This window comes from Montipora capricornis, chromosome 6 (assembly GCF_036669925.1).
Source record: "Montipora capricornis isolate CH-2021 chromosome 6, ASM3666992v2, whole genome shotgun sequence".
NCBI classification, from domain to species: domain Eukaryota; kingdom Metazoa; phylum Cnidaria; class Anthozoa; order Scleractinia; family Acroporidae; genus Montipora; species Montipora capricornis.
This window is the reverse complement of record NC_090888.1, coordinates 56,217,961-56,236,166: the sequence shown is the minus strand read 5'-3', so window position 1 is coordinate 56,236,166 and position 18,206 is coordinate 56,217,961. Positions and strand designations below refer to the sequence as shown.

Here is an 18,206-nt window from a genome sequence, read left to right as displayed (position 1 = left end):
AGTCCACAAGAGGGCTGCCCAACATACACAAACTAATAAGTGTCTAAGATCGCCTTAGTATATTAATGATCTTCACTGGTAGTTATATTAGTCTTCATGATCAGTATCCAGCTGGCGACTAGCCTAAAAATATAAATCGCCAAGGCTCAAATTTAAGTCGCATTAATTGGTGACCAGCTGGTTGCAATTTCAGACCCTGACGAGAACATGGATGCACGTGATACAGTCGCGTACCTGGTCCACCAAACAATTTGAAATCACTGGATCATCGAGATCCAACATGTCTAACACTGTTGGATATTCACAAGTTGGTTTCTAAAGTTTAAAAGGAAATGATAAAAAAAAATCATTAGAAGTTACTATAAGTAGCTGGGGTACGCGGCTTGCAATCAGGAGATCCCAGTTGTTTTGACTGTAATACCAAAGGTTCAGCTCCCATGGCCTGTTGTGCTCATAAAATTTAATAGCCAATTCACACCTGTATATGTGCCCCAGATCCTGCAGCTTGCGATTCTTAAAACTGTATGACACATGTACCTTAATTTTCCTCATGATTTTCTTTCACTGGTCATATCATATTGCACATGCACTCTTGTAAAACCAGTCTAAGCCAAATAGTTGTAGACTGGTGTTGTTTGCCATTGTTTTTAACTTCAATTTACTGGTAATATGAATCAGGATTGATATACATATATATAGACATTAATTTGTAAGAAAATACAACGACTTGAGTGATAAATCTGAGGCAGAAGTCATGCATCTCAGAAAAAATACCTTTTTTCTCAATAATTTTTCAGGTGTCTATAAGAGACAATAATGCTTAATTTGTCCAGATAAGTGCGAGGATCCCTACTCAGTTTCGTTGATAATCTGCACTTCAAATATACATTAATTAATTTAATTTTTAAATTATTTCAATCAATATAAAGTTGTTTGTCTTAATAACTTTTTCATTCTCAAGTACGATCCTCAATCACATGCTTTTGTCATGGAAAAATCTTTGTCTCTGCCCTGTTATATGTACATATATGTCACATGATCTATTGCCATCTTGATAATGTCAGTCATGCTTGGATGGATTCACACAAAACAGGGAGTGTAGCCACACCCTTTTTAGTTGTGCATCTTTGTCTTTAAACTATTAAGTTATTAGAAATCTATAATTCTATAAAGTGCAGTGAAATGGATGCATTACAATACTATAATTGGGTTTTATTTGTAGCGGAATAGCGTCTGACCTTATTTTCTCAAATTAATTAATGCATTTATATTAGTACCTGGGTAATTAATTTACACAAAATTTATTGACTCACATTTGACGATACATCATACAAAGTTTCCTGCAAAGTATATGAAAAGAAAAATAACTAAGTAGTGACAGTCACTCAAACAACAACTTACGTTCTTTGCAGAACCCATTGCCCCATTCACATGTAATGAAATTTTGGTAACTTCGAATTCTGTGTTATGTGACACTGGTTAAATTATGTCAATGTACCCGGTAGGTAAAAATAAATTTCATATATCTGTTTAAATGAAACTCATGGCTTGTCATACATTTGGCAGTGTGACGTTTTGCTACGTACAGATTTGTTTCGAAATGACAAACTAAAAGAAGAATAGGCAAGTTCCAAGAATAAGAGGAATTATGGACACAGCACTACTGTTTAATTAAATGAGTCAAAAGTGGCATCAATTCTCCAAAGATAACTTAATTACATTGCAGTTAGAATTTGTTTGTGTTTGTAACGGGAGAGGACAAAACGCCGAGCCCTACTCCATGGAGTATCCTATGGAATACCTAAATGGAGTACCCCTAAAATCATTTATTGGTCAAATTAAATACTTTATCAACATGGAGAGGTATTTAGATGTACATACCTTTTTTATTTTGAGCTTTCCAGATCTCCGATTGTTACAGTTCAATGCAGTTCACAAATTTGCCGCCATCTTGAAATTTCGAAGGTATGTCATGTATCCCTTACTGTAACTTGTGTATTTATTTTTTGTTTTGTTCATACAAACCTGTGTATCCCTGTATGCACATATAGACCTGTGTATACCCATAATATACCCATGCATACCGCTACGTACATAGTATACAGTGTATACCCACACATGCATATAAGGCCCCTTTATACCCATATATAATCACGTATGCCCCTGTATACAGATATATGCCTATTTGTAATCTGATGAAATTACCGTGTACAGATAAAGTTTTCTATTCCATTCCATGGGGCTATATATGGGTATACATGGGCCTGAATGGTATGCAGGGGTATACAGTTTGTATGAATATTTGTCTGAAATTACACAACAATAAGGGATACACGAAATACCTACGAAACTTCAAGATGGCCGCCAATCCATGAACTGCATCGAACTGTAACAATCGGAGAGCTGGAAAAGGTATGTACATCTAAATACCTCGCCATGTTGATAAAGTATTTAATTTGACCAATAAATTATTTTTAGGGGTACTCAATTTGGGTACTCCATACTTAGGGTACATGTACGTACTCCGTGGAGTTGGGATCTGCGTTTTGTCCTCTCCCGTTTGTAACTGTTGCCAGTTGCAGCTTGCCCAAATTGTGTATTTTCGTGCCATTTCAGATCACATGATCTTGCTGAGCGCTGTCCGGCTAGTGTAGTCTGAAAAATTTCAGTTGTTAGAGTAGAGATTCGCATGGATTTTTTTGTCGCTTGTTTAGTGCCTTTTTTCTGCCTATTCTGTGGTCCCGAAGGCTGGACAAGGTTGGAGTTGTGTACATTTATAGTTTTCGCTTTCTTTTAGCTTTGTATTTTGTTTTTATATGAACTTATTTGCGCAAATGCCATTTGCTTGATCGTTGCCTCATTTGCAGTTTTACGGCATCAACTTGTGACAGTAAATACTTCCAGCTGTAACCATGACTGGTTTGTTTGATCATGTGTAGTTACTGACTGCATGCCCCCAATACCATAATTTTTATTTTAAAAGCCAACCCATAATATTAATCTTGGACAAAATAAAATGAAAAATGATGAATCCTTGCACAAGTTGACCCCTGTCATAATTTTTTCATGATCATTGAAATTGGGGGAGGGGTGGTCTTCATTTTCCACTTGAAATGTCAAAGATTGTACCATGGATATACAATATTTACTGGTACCTGAAAAGGACACACAAGCACAACTGGGAAGAATCTTGTACAAGTTTGAGCAATGATGGCCTTGACAACTTTAGAGTCTTCAAAATTAGTCACGCAAAATCCATATGCAAGATTTCTGAGACAAGCCTCAATTGCCTTTGACCACTTTTGGTCCCTCAAATGGACATGCAATCCTTAAAGATGAGGTAAAAGAAATATTCTGCATAACTGAAAGATCCTTTTACACTTGGATGCCACTTTACAACTAATTTCAAGGATTGGAAGAAAGCCCATACACATTCCCAACTGAACTGTTCAAAGAAAGTTTCTATTGTTTTTTTTTTGTTGGGGTTGCCATGCAATATTCACTCAATACATGCTTTCTTTTTCATGGAGATGACTATAGCTCTCTTATAAGGATGGGTTTCACTTAAAGGGAGGCAATAAGAGAATAAAGACACAGCTGTAAAAGGTTCAAATGCAAAGCAGTGTAGTCAGTGAAGTGATTTCACTTTAGCACTTCCAGTTGAGTATGTTACTAAACTATACTCCACATACAGCCCACTGAGCCTACAGTTGTTGTTTGGCTGGTCTTTTATATACCGGATCAGAAATCATTAATTAATGTCCACGAAAAAAAAAGAACAAGGCATAATTGGAATAACAATGGTTCTTTTGTCCTCCGCCATTTTAGTCCAGTATAATGAAAGTCTACCCTATTGTTTAGAATACCCTATTTTCTATGCTGATGCATAAAATGTGTTGTGAAGTTCCCTAACTTGAGGTTTTGAGAAACTTGCTGCATGAAGTCAAAGAACACTGAATCTATTTCCCTGCCTGCTCTTTTAATTAAAAGTAGGTGACTGTCTTGCCTTCTTGAATTTGTTTCAGACTGTTATTGCACATGTACATATCTGAAGCAGTATAATAATTATATAGATTTAGCCAAGCCTTAAAGTAGAGCTCCTGGGTTATTTATTCTTACAATAAGTTAACCTGTCTTGAGCCTGCGATCCAATCAAAACCCAGTACCTGGTCAGCAGTCAACCTCGATGAGCTCTTAACGTGACCCTGTGATATGGTGACATTAGCATACCGGTACATAGAGGGGCGGGTCTTGAAAAACTGTGAGTCAGCGAGTCATGTGAGTCTTGCATTTGAGTGTAAGCACCCAATTCAAATAGCACTGATAGTACCAATTTTAAAATGGTCAGCTTTCAGTAACTGTGTGACTGGCATGCTCCCCCTCTCGGAAATGCGTTTCACTTGATTTTGGGAGGTAAATTCAAGGCCACTCGGGATGTTCTTACCAATAAAAATTCACTTCACATAAATGAAGGAGAAATACCACTGACCAATAAGCTTTTTTGCCAAACACACAAGTTCTTTGAAATGAGGTGTTAATGATCTTGTTTCTTCAACAGTGAAAAAATGATATATTGTTTCACTGAAGACATTTACAAGAAAGCAGTTCTCCATTTTAATGGGACATTGACAAGTAAAATCGTCTGGCATTAGACATAGTAAAATAGTAAGTCTGGCTGGTTTAGGCCAGTGTAGGCGCCAAAGAGTTAAAGAATGTAAGTTCGTAAGATCGTAAGTTCTTTTTTCAGCCGGGTATTTTCCACGGCTCCGACAGCCGGTGGATGTGAGCTGTTGTTCACAATTACCCTTTTTTCAGCCTGGTATTTTCCACGGCTCCTGGCTATTATCGACATCCCTGGTTCAGGATAGTGGCAGTGTTCAAGCTCTGAGCTTGGTGCCAAGTCTGAACAGGACAGGCCTAAGTTATTAGTTGTAATTATTTTTTTGCCACCTCCTCCTAAGGTAAGGAAATACATGTGTTCAACCCAACCCTCCCTCCCCCCAACTCTGTAAAATAATCTTACCAATAGGGCCTTTAGGAGGATAAGTAAACTTTCCTTCTCGCACAGCAAAGTTAATTTTGTTCACTAAGTGAGGCATCCAGTCTCCAAACTTCAACAGTCTGTTAGCAGCTTGGTTTTGAGCTTGTTGTACACGCCTTTTCTTTTCTTTAATTTCTTTTCCCAGTGAGTCTTCCTCTTTACTATGGAATCAAGTAAAATGAGAGAACATGATAAACCTACACGTACATGTCAAACTTATCATTTCTTGGGGCAGGCTCTGGAAACAACATTCCCCAAAACTTGTCAATGACGTGAAAGAACACGACAAATATGTCATTAATAATAATTATTATTAGTGATTGGTTTGATCTAGCAAAGGCTTTCAGTACCAAATAAAAGTTCAAGTAGTATGAAAAGAGCATACCAACCGCTCTATACATGTAGATTCATGCCAAAAAGTATTATGCTACAATAACTATACATTAATCATTTGTCAACACATTATTTTATTATTAAGAAACATCGCATTCTGCTACGCACAGTTTTAGGTGGTAAACATTACTGTCATTCTATGAACAACCCTATAAACCATGTGAATCATTTTGTTATACCGCTTGATGAAGGAGATTGAACTTCATAATCCTGGGTGTCCTGTGGTTTCAAAGGTGACCTTTTTTAAGATTATTTCGTTGACTGTCTGCATTTTCTGTGCCATTTTGAATGACGTTATATATACAACAGACGTGCAAACACTATTGCCCACCTCGTGGTTTTCGTTTTAATAACTACTACCAGGTAGTTATTATTTAGTGATAAAAATGACTAAACTCAAAAAGCTTATAAAATCTCTGTAACTGAAGTGTTTCTAACCTCAACTGAGCAAGCTGTTCTCTGTACTTTTGCTTTTCGCTCTCCACTTCATTTTTTTCTTTCTGTAGATCCTGAAGATCTGCTTGGAGTTTTTCCACATCCTTCTTTCTCTTCTCTAATAAAAGATTCTTTTCCTGGCGTTCCTCCTCCATCTCACTAAAAGACACAACAGTTCCCTAAATCATTCTATACAGGAAAAAAGTCTTAATTTTAAAGATAAGGAAATACAACGGTAAAAGTGGAAAGAGATTGGTGTGACCCAAACGTAAAGGTGATGGATTTGTATGAGAATTTATGGGTTCAACTGAAATTCTGGATAAGGCTGTTCAAGAGGCGGTAATTGTGAAGAAGAGCTCCCCAAAAAACCTGTCGGCCGACTGTCGGTCAACTGTCGGTCAACTGTCGGTCAACTGTCGGCCAACAGTCGGCCGACTGTTGCCCAACTGTCGGCCGACTGTTGGCCAACAGTTGGCCGACTGTTGCCCAACTGTCGGCCGACTGTTGGCCAACAGTTGGCCGACTGTTGCCCAACTGTCGGCCAACAGTTTGTGTTATGTGGGCCGACAGTCGGTGACCTGTTGGCAACCTGTCGGTAACCTGTCGGTAACCTGTCGGCGGGGCATTTACTTGTCTATTGCTTCTAAACTACGCAAAAAGAGTTAAAGGCAGTTCATAACGATACCTTGAGTTAGCAGGGTTTTCGAGATATCGGGGTTTGAGTTATCCGGGTAAAAATGACTGAAAAGTTAGTTCAAATCCAAGGGAATTGAGATTCTGTTCGAGTTATCGGTAAGTAGGTGAAGGCTGTCGAGTCATACATCACCATTACGGAATGTTATGTCACGTTAACTGCTCATTTTTACCACAATTTTTCTTTTTTCTTAACCTGTCGGTTAGCTGTCGGTAGACTGTCGGTAACCTGTCGGTCAACTGTCGGCCGACAGGTTTTTTGGGGAGCTCTTCTTCACAATTACCCAAGAGGCAGTTGGTGTGAAATGCAGACTGTTGACAAGAGGTAAAAGAAGACAGACAAACCCTTTCCTAATGACACTAATGATCTAGTTGTCAAATTTTGCAACCTCATCAGGATCAGGTCAATTTTTTTTAGTCTTTCACCTAAGAGTCATTTAAAAAATAAAAGAAACATTCTAACCCATAAAAATAATAGAAAGCATGTGGAAGTATAGCCTTACTGAACTAACTACAGTGTAGGAACACTATTAATAAAGTTGCTTATCAAAAGATAAACAGAGAATTTCTCTGTATCTGCTTATAACAATTATTAGAATAACATTCTGTTTCTCTTACTACTGTATTTGTTCACCAAAAAAGAAATTACTTCCACAACAAATAATTATTCATTTAGCGACGCATATGCCCGTCAAATTTTTCCCATGATCGAAGTGCTCCAAATGTTACAAAAGGCAAAAACACATGCAATTCCCTTAGGAAATCATGTGACACAACAAAAGTTGACTGAAACAACCGAAATCGGTCGGCGCTAACTAGAACATCAAATTTTCAGGTTCATTCCGGTATATTCCGCTTTATTTGGATGTCCTTCCGCCTCATTCCGGTGTCATTCCGGCATGTTCTGGTATATTCCGGAACCATTCTTCTTCATTTCGTTTCATTCCGGTGTTATTCCGCCTCATTCCAGCATATTCCGGTTTATTCCGGTATATTCCGTTCCATTCCTGTGTTTAGTAACGCCCTGTATTTCATTGTCAATTTTTTGATGGCACAAACACTGAAGCACTTTCCTTGTTTTGGGAATACCAAAAAAACAAAAAGACATACACAGAGCTCTTTATTTCTTCTAATCTTTCTTGATATGTGGCTTGGTTGCGTGTTTCTTCCACAATTTCCTGTTGCAGTCTTCTTACAACAGACTGAAAGAAATTGGGGAAAAGCATCAGTTTGTGATGTCATTACCCTCTCCTTTTCCTCAGATTTAAGAACAACAAAGAACAGGGAGATGATACTAAAGTAAACATATTTTATGGCAGGGATTGGCTGACAAGGAGGTAGTGAGAAAAAGGGAAACATCAACATGAACTGGGGTCACAATTTCATCATTTACACAACTTTCACTTAGCTTTAACCCCTTTGTATGTCATTATTAATTAACTTGTGGCCCATAGCTATTTGGATGGTTATTTATTTCTTACATTGCTGGTTATATCCCTTCAACAAACTCAGTGTTAATTTCCAAACTGTAACAAAATACAATGACAAAGGGATGTATGCTTGCTTCATGGCATGAGGATTTAGAACTGGAGGAGAAAGGAAAGCTGGTTATGTTCAAGAGACCTTTACAAATTGACTAAAGGAATTTCAATAGTTTGAACAATGAAAGAAAGTTATTTTGGATATTATAAGGACAGCCATTAAATTTAACAGTTTCCATTCAACACCACACAAAATTAATTAATGCCTCTATCGACTAGTTTTGAAGCTGAAGTGAAGAGTTACACTTAAATACCTGTAATTCCAGCCTCTGTAATTACTACTGTAGTATTTAAAATTACCATCAGGTCTTACTGTCTGGTTTTACCTTTGATAAGGCACAAGGGTTTCAAACAATTAGACCTTTTCAGATACTACTGGTAAATCAATTTCTTCTTTTCTTCCAGAAAAGCAATAAATTAAGAAGACTGTAAAACCCTAGTAGAAAATTTAATTATTAACAAACACAAACATTTATTACACAGTTTAAACCTGTCAGTGACTCCCTTGAATAGATTGTTGCTTTGGGCGTTTATATCTTATAATGATCAATATGTCACTCCCAAACAGCTAGCTGCCAGGTACGAAAGTAAAACCTGATCAACTCGGGATTCTCATCTCAGATCCAGTGAAAAACAGTACAGTTTTGTAAACCAAAATTATTCAACGTACATGTATGTCCTGATTTCACCAAGGTTAGCTTAAGGATTTAAGGATTAGGGATAGGGTGATTTCTTAAGGCCTTATCAATTTTTCTTTTACATTGATCCGAGGTGAGCAACCTGAGATGACCGGGTTTGACTTTTGTACCTGCCTTATAACAATAACTACAACCCTATGCAATGAAAAGACAATGACCTCTTGATTAACTGTACATCCAAGGTACATGTTAGTTACCATACACACTGACAAATGAATCTTTACAGCTAAATCTACAACAAATTATATAGAGAGAACATTAAGAGGTGCAGTCAACATACTTGTTTCTCTTTTAATGCTTTTTTCTTTTCTTGTAGTTGCGTACACGCTTCCTTCTGTTTTGCTTGTAGCAACTCTGCCTCATTTTTTATCTGTGTTATTGCATGTTCTACTGTTCTCACTTCCTCTTCAATGTCTGTCATTTTATCCTTTCAGAAAAAATTAAGACAAAGAACATCACATTGACAATAAAAGGGTTCATACTCTTTTAAGCTCTTCAAATTTCATGACTTTTCCCATCATGTAAGAATAGTTTTGAAAAATTTCTTATGTGACAGCTAAACTTAAGGTTATGGAAAGCTACTATAATAGAGAAGGTCATGATCATGAGATGACAGTTCTCTAGCTTTCCATGACCTTAAGTTTAGCTGTCACATAAGAAAATTTTCAAAACTATTCTTACAATAGGATATTTTCTCTGACATGACTTGGTTCAAATTTAATTTAAATAAATTAACAACTTCTGTCCACCAAACATCCGATTGTTTGATAGAAAACTCGTCTTTATTTCATTTTATCTTTGCTTTGACAACTGGAATGATTAATCTTATAATGATAATTTTCCATGACTTTCCATGACTGACCATAAAATTCCATTCCAGATTTTCCATGACCCCTATGAACCATGAATAAGGAAATCTGACACATTAGCCACAATAATCATGAAAGAATATAGAAAATTGTATTTTTTTGTCCACTTATCTTAAAGTTTGTTTTAAACACTTGTGACAGGCAAATGAATGCTATACTTAAGGTAAAAACCAAAAACAAACCTCACATCCTTGGATCTTCTTGTCATAGTTTGGAAGGCCAGACTTAAGTCTCCCCAAAGAGCTTTCAATTTTAGCAACATCCTGAAACAAAACAAGATCAAAGTTGATTCACATGCAGTCTTCACTAAACCAAAGACAATTTTGTTCAATTCTACTCAGTTTTGTATGTATGCAATCAATCAATCAATCTTTTTTAATAAACAAAAAATCTTATCACAATAAAAGTGGTCTTCCTAGGAGTCGTGTAAAAACGTTACCATATTCCTTATACTTAGGGCTCAAAGTTTGCGACCAAATGGTCGCACAAGCGACTAAATTTTTGGTTGTGCGCCTAAAAAATCACGTATGATCGCACTCACGCGCCTTCAAAGCTCAAGTACAGTGTGACTGAATTGCCCCTCTGCTTTTTCTCACCTGACTATACTTACGTATTCTGTGTAGAACGTGATGAAACAGAAATGTCAATTATCAGATATAAAGATATACATAACAAAATCTGGCCCTAAATAATAAAGTTACACTATTTTCCTTTCATCAGTGTGTGTTTATTTGTTGTCAGTTTTCTCAACAAATTCCCCCAACGCCGGTGAAGGTCCATTTTTCCTATTGATGTTTCGTTCCATCCCATACTCTTTTGTTAAAACTTTGTTTTGTTAAAACTCTGCTGACACGTGCAAATAAAGACTATGAATAAAGCACATGCTTATTGCACATTGTTAAAGTTTTGTGATGGTGGAAGGTCAAGAGGGGGTCAACAATTAATATGAGCCTTTTTCTTCAAGGTAAGAAAATTGTTTAAAAAAGTTAAGTGATCGTGCTTATATTGTCTTGCATTCAATAATTTTCTTATAAAAAGCCATGCATTGCAGCCTTCACAAAAGTGAGTAATTCTGCCTCGAATGATACTGCATCACTATATCAGTCCTCGATAAAGCTAAAGAGGATGAGCCAACGAGCAAGAAAAGAAAATATACAAACTTCAAGGAGTGGGGTGAAGCGAATTTGAGCAGCTAGAGTGGGATTCAGAGAAAGAATTTATGCACTGCAGATACTGTAAAGCTTTCCCCGTGCATTCATCCGCTTCATCCTGAGCTTAGTCAATGGTTTCCAGCTAGCAAAGGTCTCTTTTCTTTTGTCTTCACTGGGCTGACGAGTACGGGAAAAGAGACCTCCGCCATGGGTCGAAAGCATGTGCGACGGTTACGTAGCGACCAAATCCTTCATGTTGTGTAGACTCACTCACAGCGGAATCACTCTAAAGGAATGTGCGAGACACGGCGGCCTACGACAATGACGTCAAATTAAATGCGCAGAATTTATTTGCCATTTGCAAAAGCATTAAGTCTGATCTTGGTAACCTGATGGAATCATTGAATTTCGCGTCTATTATCAATTATGAAGTTGTGTATCTATTCTGGTTTTCAAGTATATTTTCTTTGGTTACAAGTGTACATTGAAAAGGAAAATACATGATGTTCATGTAATAATAGTTTGCTATTGAAATTAAGAAGTCAAGTTGAATTAAAAACCACAAGTCAGAATTTTATCGCTTTCTCAAACAAAAAGTAAGTCAGCCTTACTACAATGTAGTTATAATAACAAACATGGCACTAAAATAAAATTATACAAAAAACTGAAGATGACATAGTCGTAATGTCTTAAGTTCTGCTTTTCTGTTGGAACAGGTGCTCCTAGTAATTTAAGCTGTGCTCCTGACATTTTTGATATGCGCCTAAAATTTTGGCAGTGCGCCTAGAAATATACACTTGGTAGCACAAGTGCTCCCAAAGCCAAAAATAAACTTTGAGCCCTGATACTTATTATATAATTAACCCTTTGACGTCCAAACCGGCCTAAACTGGCTAGACTTTTTTACTCGTCAATGGGGAACCCCTGGGAGTCAATGGGTTAACTATAAATAAAGTTACTATATACCCAAGTAAAAATATAAATGATTAAAATTTAAAAATGATTATAAAATAATCTTTCCAATGGAGAAAAGTTTTGAATTCCCTGAGACCTGACATGTTTCTTATTTCAGAGGGAATCCTGTTCCATAAAACAGATCCTCTGTAGTGCAGGCTGCATTTTCCAAACTCAGTTTTTGGTCTAGGGATAAAAAAATTTGAGTTTGAGTATAAATTTACATTTGTTGCATCAGTAAAAATTTTCTTCAGGTAAGGTGGGGAAAGATTATTATGTATTTGTCGTAGTTCAATTCTTAATTGAAACAGTTAGCATTCCAGGAGGTGACTATGACAACTGCAGACTGCCTAAAAATAGCGCTGATAAACAGTAATTAATGTCACTGTTCCTTGGTATCAACATAGTTGGCTTTTAACGCATAATGTAAGGCGCAATAGAACGAGACAACAGACGTATTGGCGTTTATTGAGGGGAACACTGCCTTGCGACTGGTTAGCCTATGCGACTTCCGGATTGCGTGATATAGAAACAACCTCACTTATCTCCCCAGCACTACGAGCTGATTGGTAAAGAGCACGTGCTGGATCGGACAAGAGTATTGGTAGCGAGCAATGTACAAAGGCAAACGAGCCAACAAGCTTGGGGGAAGTCGCTGCGCAGACTTAACCGCACCTCGCAGGAGTGACCCAATTTTAATGAAGGCAGGGCGATAAACCCAACCCATCTCCAAAGGGAGGGAGGGAGGGGAAAAAACTTTAACAAATGCCAACAGCTAGTTGTTTTACTATAGAAGACAAAACTGCCAAGTGAACCTTGGACGGCTAACTGAGGCTTTTATAGCTAGACTCTGTCTATTAAAGTAGCCAGTTGTACAGCTTCTTCTATGAGCAGGTAGGTATTACACGTGCTCTTTAACAGTTATGAATGAGGCCTTAACAGATTTGGCCAATGCAAGTGTACGTTATAAACTGATATCTAGGAACAAAGTCACTGTGTCCTCATTTTATTTACAACAAAACCATTGATTTTATGACCTTGAACGACCGACTACAAAGAACACGAAGATAACTAACGCGACATGAATAGCCCCTTTTAGTATGGTCACGTTCCATTAACCGTATTTTACTGATGGGGCAGTAAAATCTCATGTACTACAGTAACTGCAAAATCCCCACCGAGAACGAAAACTGCACTCCAATTCCCAGCCAAGATGCCCAGAATGTTGAGATATTAAAGAGACATGAAAATAGGCAGAAACTAAAACTATGAGAATGCCCCCACAAGCCGGTAACAGTGTTAACCATATAATATGCTAGCCTCAAAAACGTTTAAAGATACTGATAAAAGTACCAGGGTGCAATCGTCTGACAATGGCAATTGCCTTTCATACATGTAGATGCCATATGCATCGTAATGCCTTTTATCAATCGAAATAGTCATTCGACAGAATCCTGACAATAGCCGTTACCCCTTGTGACATAAATTCTTTTGTTGAGTGGCTACTATAAATACCAGAATGCAATGTTTCAGTAGTCACTCAACAAAAGAACTGTGAGACGTTACGTCATAAGGGGTACGGTCTATTCATCACCTTATAATTAGGAGACATAAATCTTTCATAGGAAATCACATGAACGTTGTGTGTATTTCGACCCGAAGGCAACCCAGCTACAGTACATGTATATGCAATTAATGTTTCTGTATTTGGTAGAAAACTTGTATTTTAGAAATCCATAGCTGAGCAACTTGAAATAGTCGGCATAGATCTTATCAATGGTGATGACCAAGGGAATAATTGGTCAGGTGTCACAATTCCTCCTGTGAAAAGTTTAACCCATTGACCTCTGGGAGTGATCGAGACTTCATAGATGTTACTCTGTCTAAGGCCATCTGGACGATTTTATGCGTGCTTTCTATGGTAAATATTTGGCTTTGAGAGACAGCATAAAAGGAAACTGAAAGGAAACAAAAATTCAAGTCTCTTCAAAGATATTTTATCATTCCTCATATTGAATTTCTAACCTTTTCATTTTCAATAACCTCTGCCCAAACACGCTCTTTCTTCAGCTCTTCAATCTGTTCCTTGACATCTCTGATTTGCTTCATGGCAATGAATCTGGCCTCACGTCTGCGAACTTCCTCTCTAACTTCGGGAATGTCCTTTCAAAATGAAAATTGAAGACAATAATAATAATAATAATATTGTTATTAATACGTGAAGTGATATTATTCCCTCTCAGTTCATTAGCTTAGACTTTAACAATCAGCTTCTTCTGTATAAAAAAGAAGTGACAGGAGCCAGCATCAATTGTAAGTAGAATTTTCAATGCAGATTACATTCAGCTCAAGAGACTTTTTCCCAAGTACCCTGGATTCCCTGCTTCTCACCAGTTAACAGTTACACTGATCATATCTCATATGGTTTCTTTAAATCTTTGTTATCACAGTCATTTTTGATGATGAAGAAATGTACCACCAGTATCTTGCTTTTAAGGTGGCTTGGGGATGCTTGGAAAATAGTCACGTCATGTAGACAGTTATATTAAAATGCTGCCCTCTTTCACCCTTTGACGCCCAAACAGGCCTAAACCTGGCCATGCAGACTTTTTTTACTCATCAATGGGGAACCCCTGGGAGTCAATGGGTTAAATAAAGGTATGCTTCTTGAAATCCAGAATCTGGAATAAGAACTTGAATCAAAGTCACTTAAAAAGATCCAGCATCTTGCAAATGTTTACTTCAATCTCCCCCTGAGTAATTTGTCACATGCTGACTCCTTTTGTGAGGGGATTCAAGTAGTAACTTTGGAAGAGCATTCAAGTTGTTGGGCTTTTTCTTTTTCTTTAGGACTCCTTGAGTAGGAGCTTGCTTCTCTCCCATACAAACCCTTTGAGTCAACAATTGTGCCTATTTGATACCCACATGGTCAGTGGTTCTTGGTAACTTCTGTCAAATGACAATGAGATAAAGCCTTCTCTAGAGTTAATTTGTCCACATAGATGCGTAGCAATTGGCACTGAACTTTCACACCTTGAATTCCAAACATTAGATGATCCTGGACCATTGTATCATTTTCTTGAGCTCTGTGAGGAATTGATCTACAGTTTCTCCCTCCTGTTGACTCTGATTCAAACAAAGTATTCTTCAAATAATTATCATAAGCACCATATCAATCTTTTTCTTATCCTCCTCCCACTCAAATTCAAAGGTGTTAAATGCCTCAAGACCATCCTCCCTGATACAGTGGAGCAGAATAGCAACTTGGATTTCTTCATCCTTCCGATCAGCTTCGGTCGCCTTCAAGTACAGACAGTCAGCTCAAGGAAATGAGGGGTCAGTCAATTGAAAAGCAAGTTTTAGCAGTTTCTAAAAGTTCTAAACAACCTGATGGGATTCACTTTAATTGCTCCAAGTGTGGTGGCTGGCATGGCCTTAAACAGTGCCCTGCATTCAGGAAAATGTTTTTTGTCTGCGATGGAAGGAATCACTTTGCTAAAATGTGCAGTCAGTGCACAAGGAAAGTTGCCCCACTGGCGCTTCCCTTGGACAATTGTCCACAAGATGCAAGAAACAATAAAGGAGTGGATACCGAGCTCTTCATTGGAGAGTTAGAGATTAACACAGTGGATGGAAAGGCCTGGCACAACAAAGTGGAAGTCGGTCCACGGAAAACTTGTCGAATTCAAGTTAGACACTGGTGCTGAAGCTATTATAAATTATACCTCGTCAAATTTATGACAACCTATCAATGGGTGGAAAGCTGGAGGAGACCACTGAAGTATTGCCATCATATGGCAAAATTCATAGGTTTGTCCCAGTTGGCAAAGTCAGTCTCAGTTGCACAGTGAAAGATAGAACTCTGAGTCTGGATTTTTATATGTCATTGATTTCGAATCTGTCCCTATCCTTGGATTGGAAACATGTACAAGGTTCAACCTGGTAAAGAAGATTGACAGCTTGACTGCAAGCTTGTCTTCAAGAGAGGCGATTCTACGTGATTATAAAGATGTCTTTTAGGGCCTCGGATGTGTGCCGCAAGAGTATCATATCGAGATACAACAAGATGCCACTCCAGTAGTACGCCCACCTTGCAAAGTACCTTTTAGCCTGCATGGAAAACTGAAGGAAACTCTAAATCGTTTGGAGAAAAGTGGTGTCATTTCTAAGGTGAATCAACCCACAGACTGGGTGAATTATTAAGCCTTGTGATCGCTGACAAAAAGGATGGAAGCCTCCGCCTATGTTTGGACCCACATGACTTGAGCAAAGTTATTAAACATGAGCACTTAAAACAAAATCCCAACTGCAGACTGATGAAGTTCCATCAAAGCTCACCGATGAAAAAGTGTTTTAAATTCTTGCTGAGAAAGATGGCTTTTGGCAAATCCAATTGGATCAAGAAAGCTCATTTCTTTGCAACTTCAATTCCCCTTTTGGGCATTATTGCTTCTTAAGGTGCCCATTTGGAACTTGCTTGGCCCCAGAGGTCTTCCAGAAACATAATGGTCAATTTATTTGGAGACATTGAGGGTTTTCATGTACATGCGGTTATTGATGATTTTATTATTTTGTGGAAGGGATGAGATTGAGCATGATGGGATTCTGAAGCAAGTTTTGGACCATGCTTGTGCAAACAATGTTAGATTTAATCCCAACAAGTTCCAGTTCCGGGTGTCTGAAGTAAAGTACGTTGGTCAAGTGGTGTCATCAGAAGGGTTAAAACCTGACCCTGACAAAGGTATGGCAATATTATTGTAAAGTACCCACAGCCTCAGACAAAAAAGGGATCTTCATTGTTTTCTTGGGCTAGTCAACTACCTTGGAGAGTTTGTTTCCAACCTGTCAGCAGTATCAGAGTCCCTTCGCATCCTACTGAAGAGTGATACTGAATGGCACTGGCTACCTGCACAGGAGAAAGCATTTCAAGCCTTTCAAGACATTACAGCCCTGTTGGTTTGTGCACCTGTTCTGAAGCTTTTCGATGTAGGTAAAGAGATTGTGATGCTTGCATGGGTTGTTTGCTTCAAGAGGGTCACCCAGTGGCTTACGCGTCACATTCGTTAACAGCTTCTGAGCAGAACTATGCTCAAATCGAGAAAGAGCTGACAACAATAGTTTTTGCCTCCGAGAAGTTTAATCAGTACGTCTATGGCCAGCCAGTAAAGATTGTGACAGATCACAAGCCACTACAATCGCTAACAAAGAAAATCTTAATCAAGTGTCCCCCAGGCTTCATCGAATGCTCCTCAGACTTCAGAGATTACCCCCGACAGACGAAGACATCTTAGACGAAAGTAGGCTGATTTCAGGAAATTTGGAGTAGTAATCCACAACACACAGGTAATTCTTTCCTCTAAATTCGAAAATATCATCTCCTAGCTTTTGCCAGGGTCTTCCAGGAACTTCATGGGGAATAACTGGCTCCTTTGGATTGTTTCTTTGCCACTCTGCACACTTGCTGCAGCGGGTTATTGTATCCTCAATGTCTCTTAACATACATGTACCAGGCAAGTACATTACTTCACATACGCGAGCCTTGTTCTTTTCAATCCCTTGATGACTTTCGTGAAGCAAAGCCAGCATTTCCTTGCACATACTCTCTGGTACTATCAATTTCTCTCCCAGGAACATGAGACCCTCCACCTCATGCACTTGGTCTCTCACATTTCAATAGGGACAAACCACTTCTTCTCCTCTCTGATGGCCACCCGGACTGTGTTAGTTGCTTTAACACCATGAGACAATTATCAGTAGTGGTTGCTCCTTGCTTGCATCAGGCATTTAGAGGCCACACTAAGATCTAAGTTCTTAACACGACTGTGCACTAAAACTTCCATAGCAGACTGGCGGTCTTCATCGATTGACTCATGCAGCATATAAGCTCTGGATAAGGCATCTGGAACTGGAATTTTGGGGCCAGGAAGGTATGAAATGTCAAAGGAATATTTAAAATCCATCTTTGCCAGACATGGGGTCTCAGATGAATTGGTGGCAGATAATATGCCATTTGCAAGCCACGAGCTGCAACATTTTGATTCATCATGGGGGTTCCAGCTGATAACCTCTAGTCCTGGTTACCTACAGTCTAATGGTATGAGTGAGAGAACAATTGGTAAAATCAAGCAACTTTTGAGGAAAGAAGAAGATCCCTCTGTTGCTTTGATGGAGTATCGCAATTAATACCCCAGTAACTGGAAATTGTCTCTCTCCCTTGCAGATGCTAAACAGTCGGTGTCTGAAGTCCAATTTGCCAACCATGGCAGAACTGCTCCGACCACAGGTTACACTGAATGCATGTGAAAAGCTAGTGGCTGCTCAGCAATGGTAAAAATTTCATTATGATTGCCATGTGAAGCCGTTTAAGGGTCTAGAGCCAGAGGAAAATGTCAGAGTGCGAGAGAATAGATCCTGGGTTCCCATGGTTGTCA

The 18,206-nt window shown here is 38.4% G+C and overlaps 1 protein-coding gene across 1 annotated transcript in view; it reads right to left on the bottom strand.

Moving 5' to 3' along the window:
• The window catches only part of LOC138052556 (structural maintenance of chromosomes protein 6-like), a 57,639-nt gene that overhangs the window by 21,001 nt on the left and 18,432 nt on the right, over window positions 1-18,206 (bottom strand). The window contains exons 8-16 of the mRNA XM_068899099.1: window positions 13,801-13,938; window positions 9,853-9,933; window positions 9,082-9,228; window positions 7,673-7,764; window positions 5,873-6,028; window positions 5,024-5,202; window positions 3,156-3,328; window positions 1,314-1,340; window positions 235-315 (exon numbers count right to left, since the gene is read on the bottom strand). Of these exons, the coding sequence (XP_068755200.1) occupies window positions 235-315; window positions 1,314-1,340; window positions 3,156-3,328; window positions 5,024-5,202; window positions 5,873-6,028; window positions 7,673-7,764; window positions 9,082-9,228; window positions 9,853-9,933; window positions 13,801-13,938 (1,074 nt within the window). The remainder of the gene's footprint in view (window positions 1-234; window positions 316-1,313; window positions 1,341-3,155; window positions 3,329-5,023; window positions 5,203-5,872; window positions 6,029-7,672; window positions 7,765-9,081; window positions 9,229-9,852; window positions 9,934-13,800; window positions 13,939-18,206) is intronic.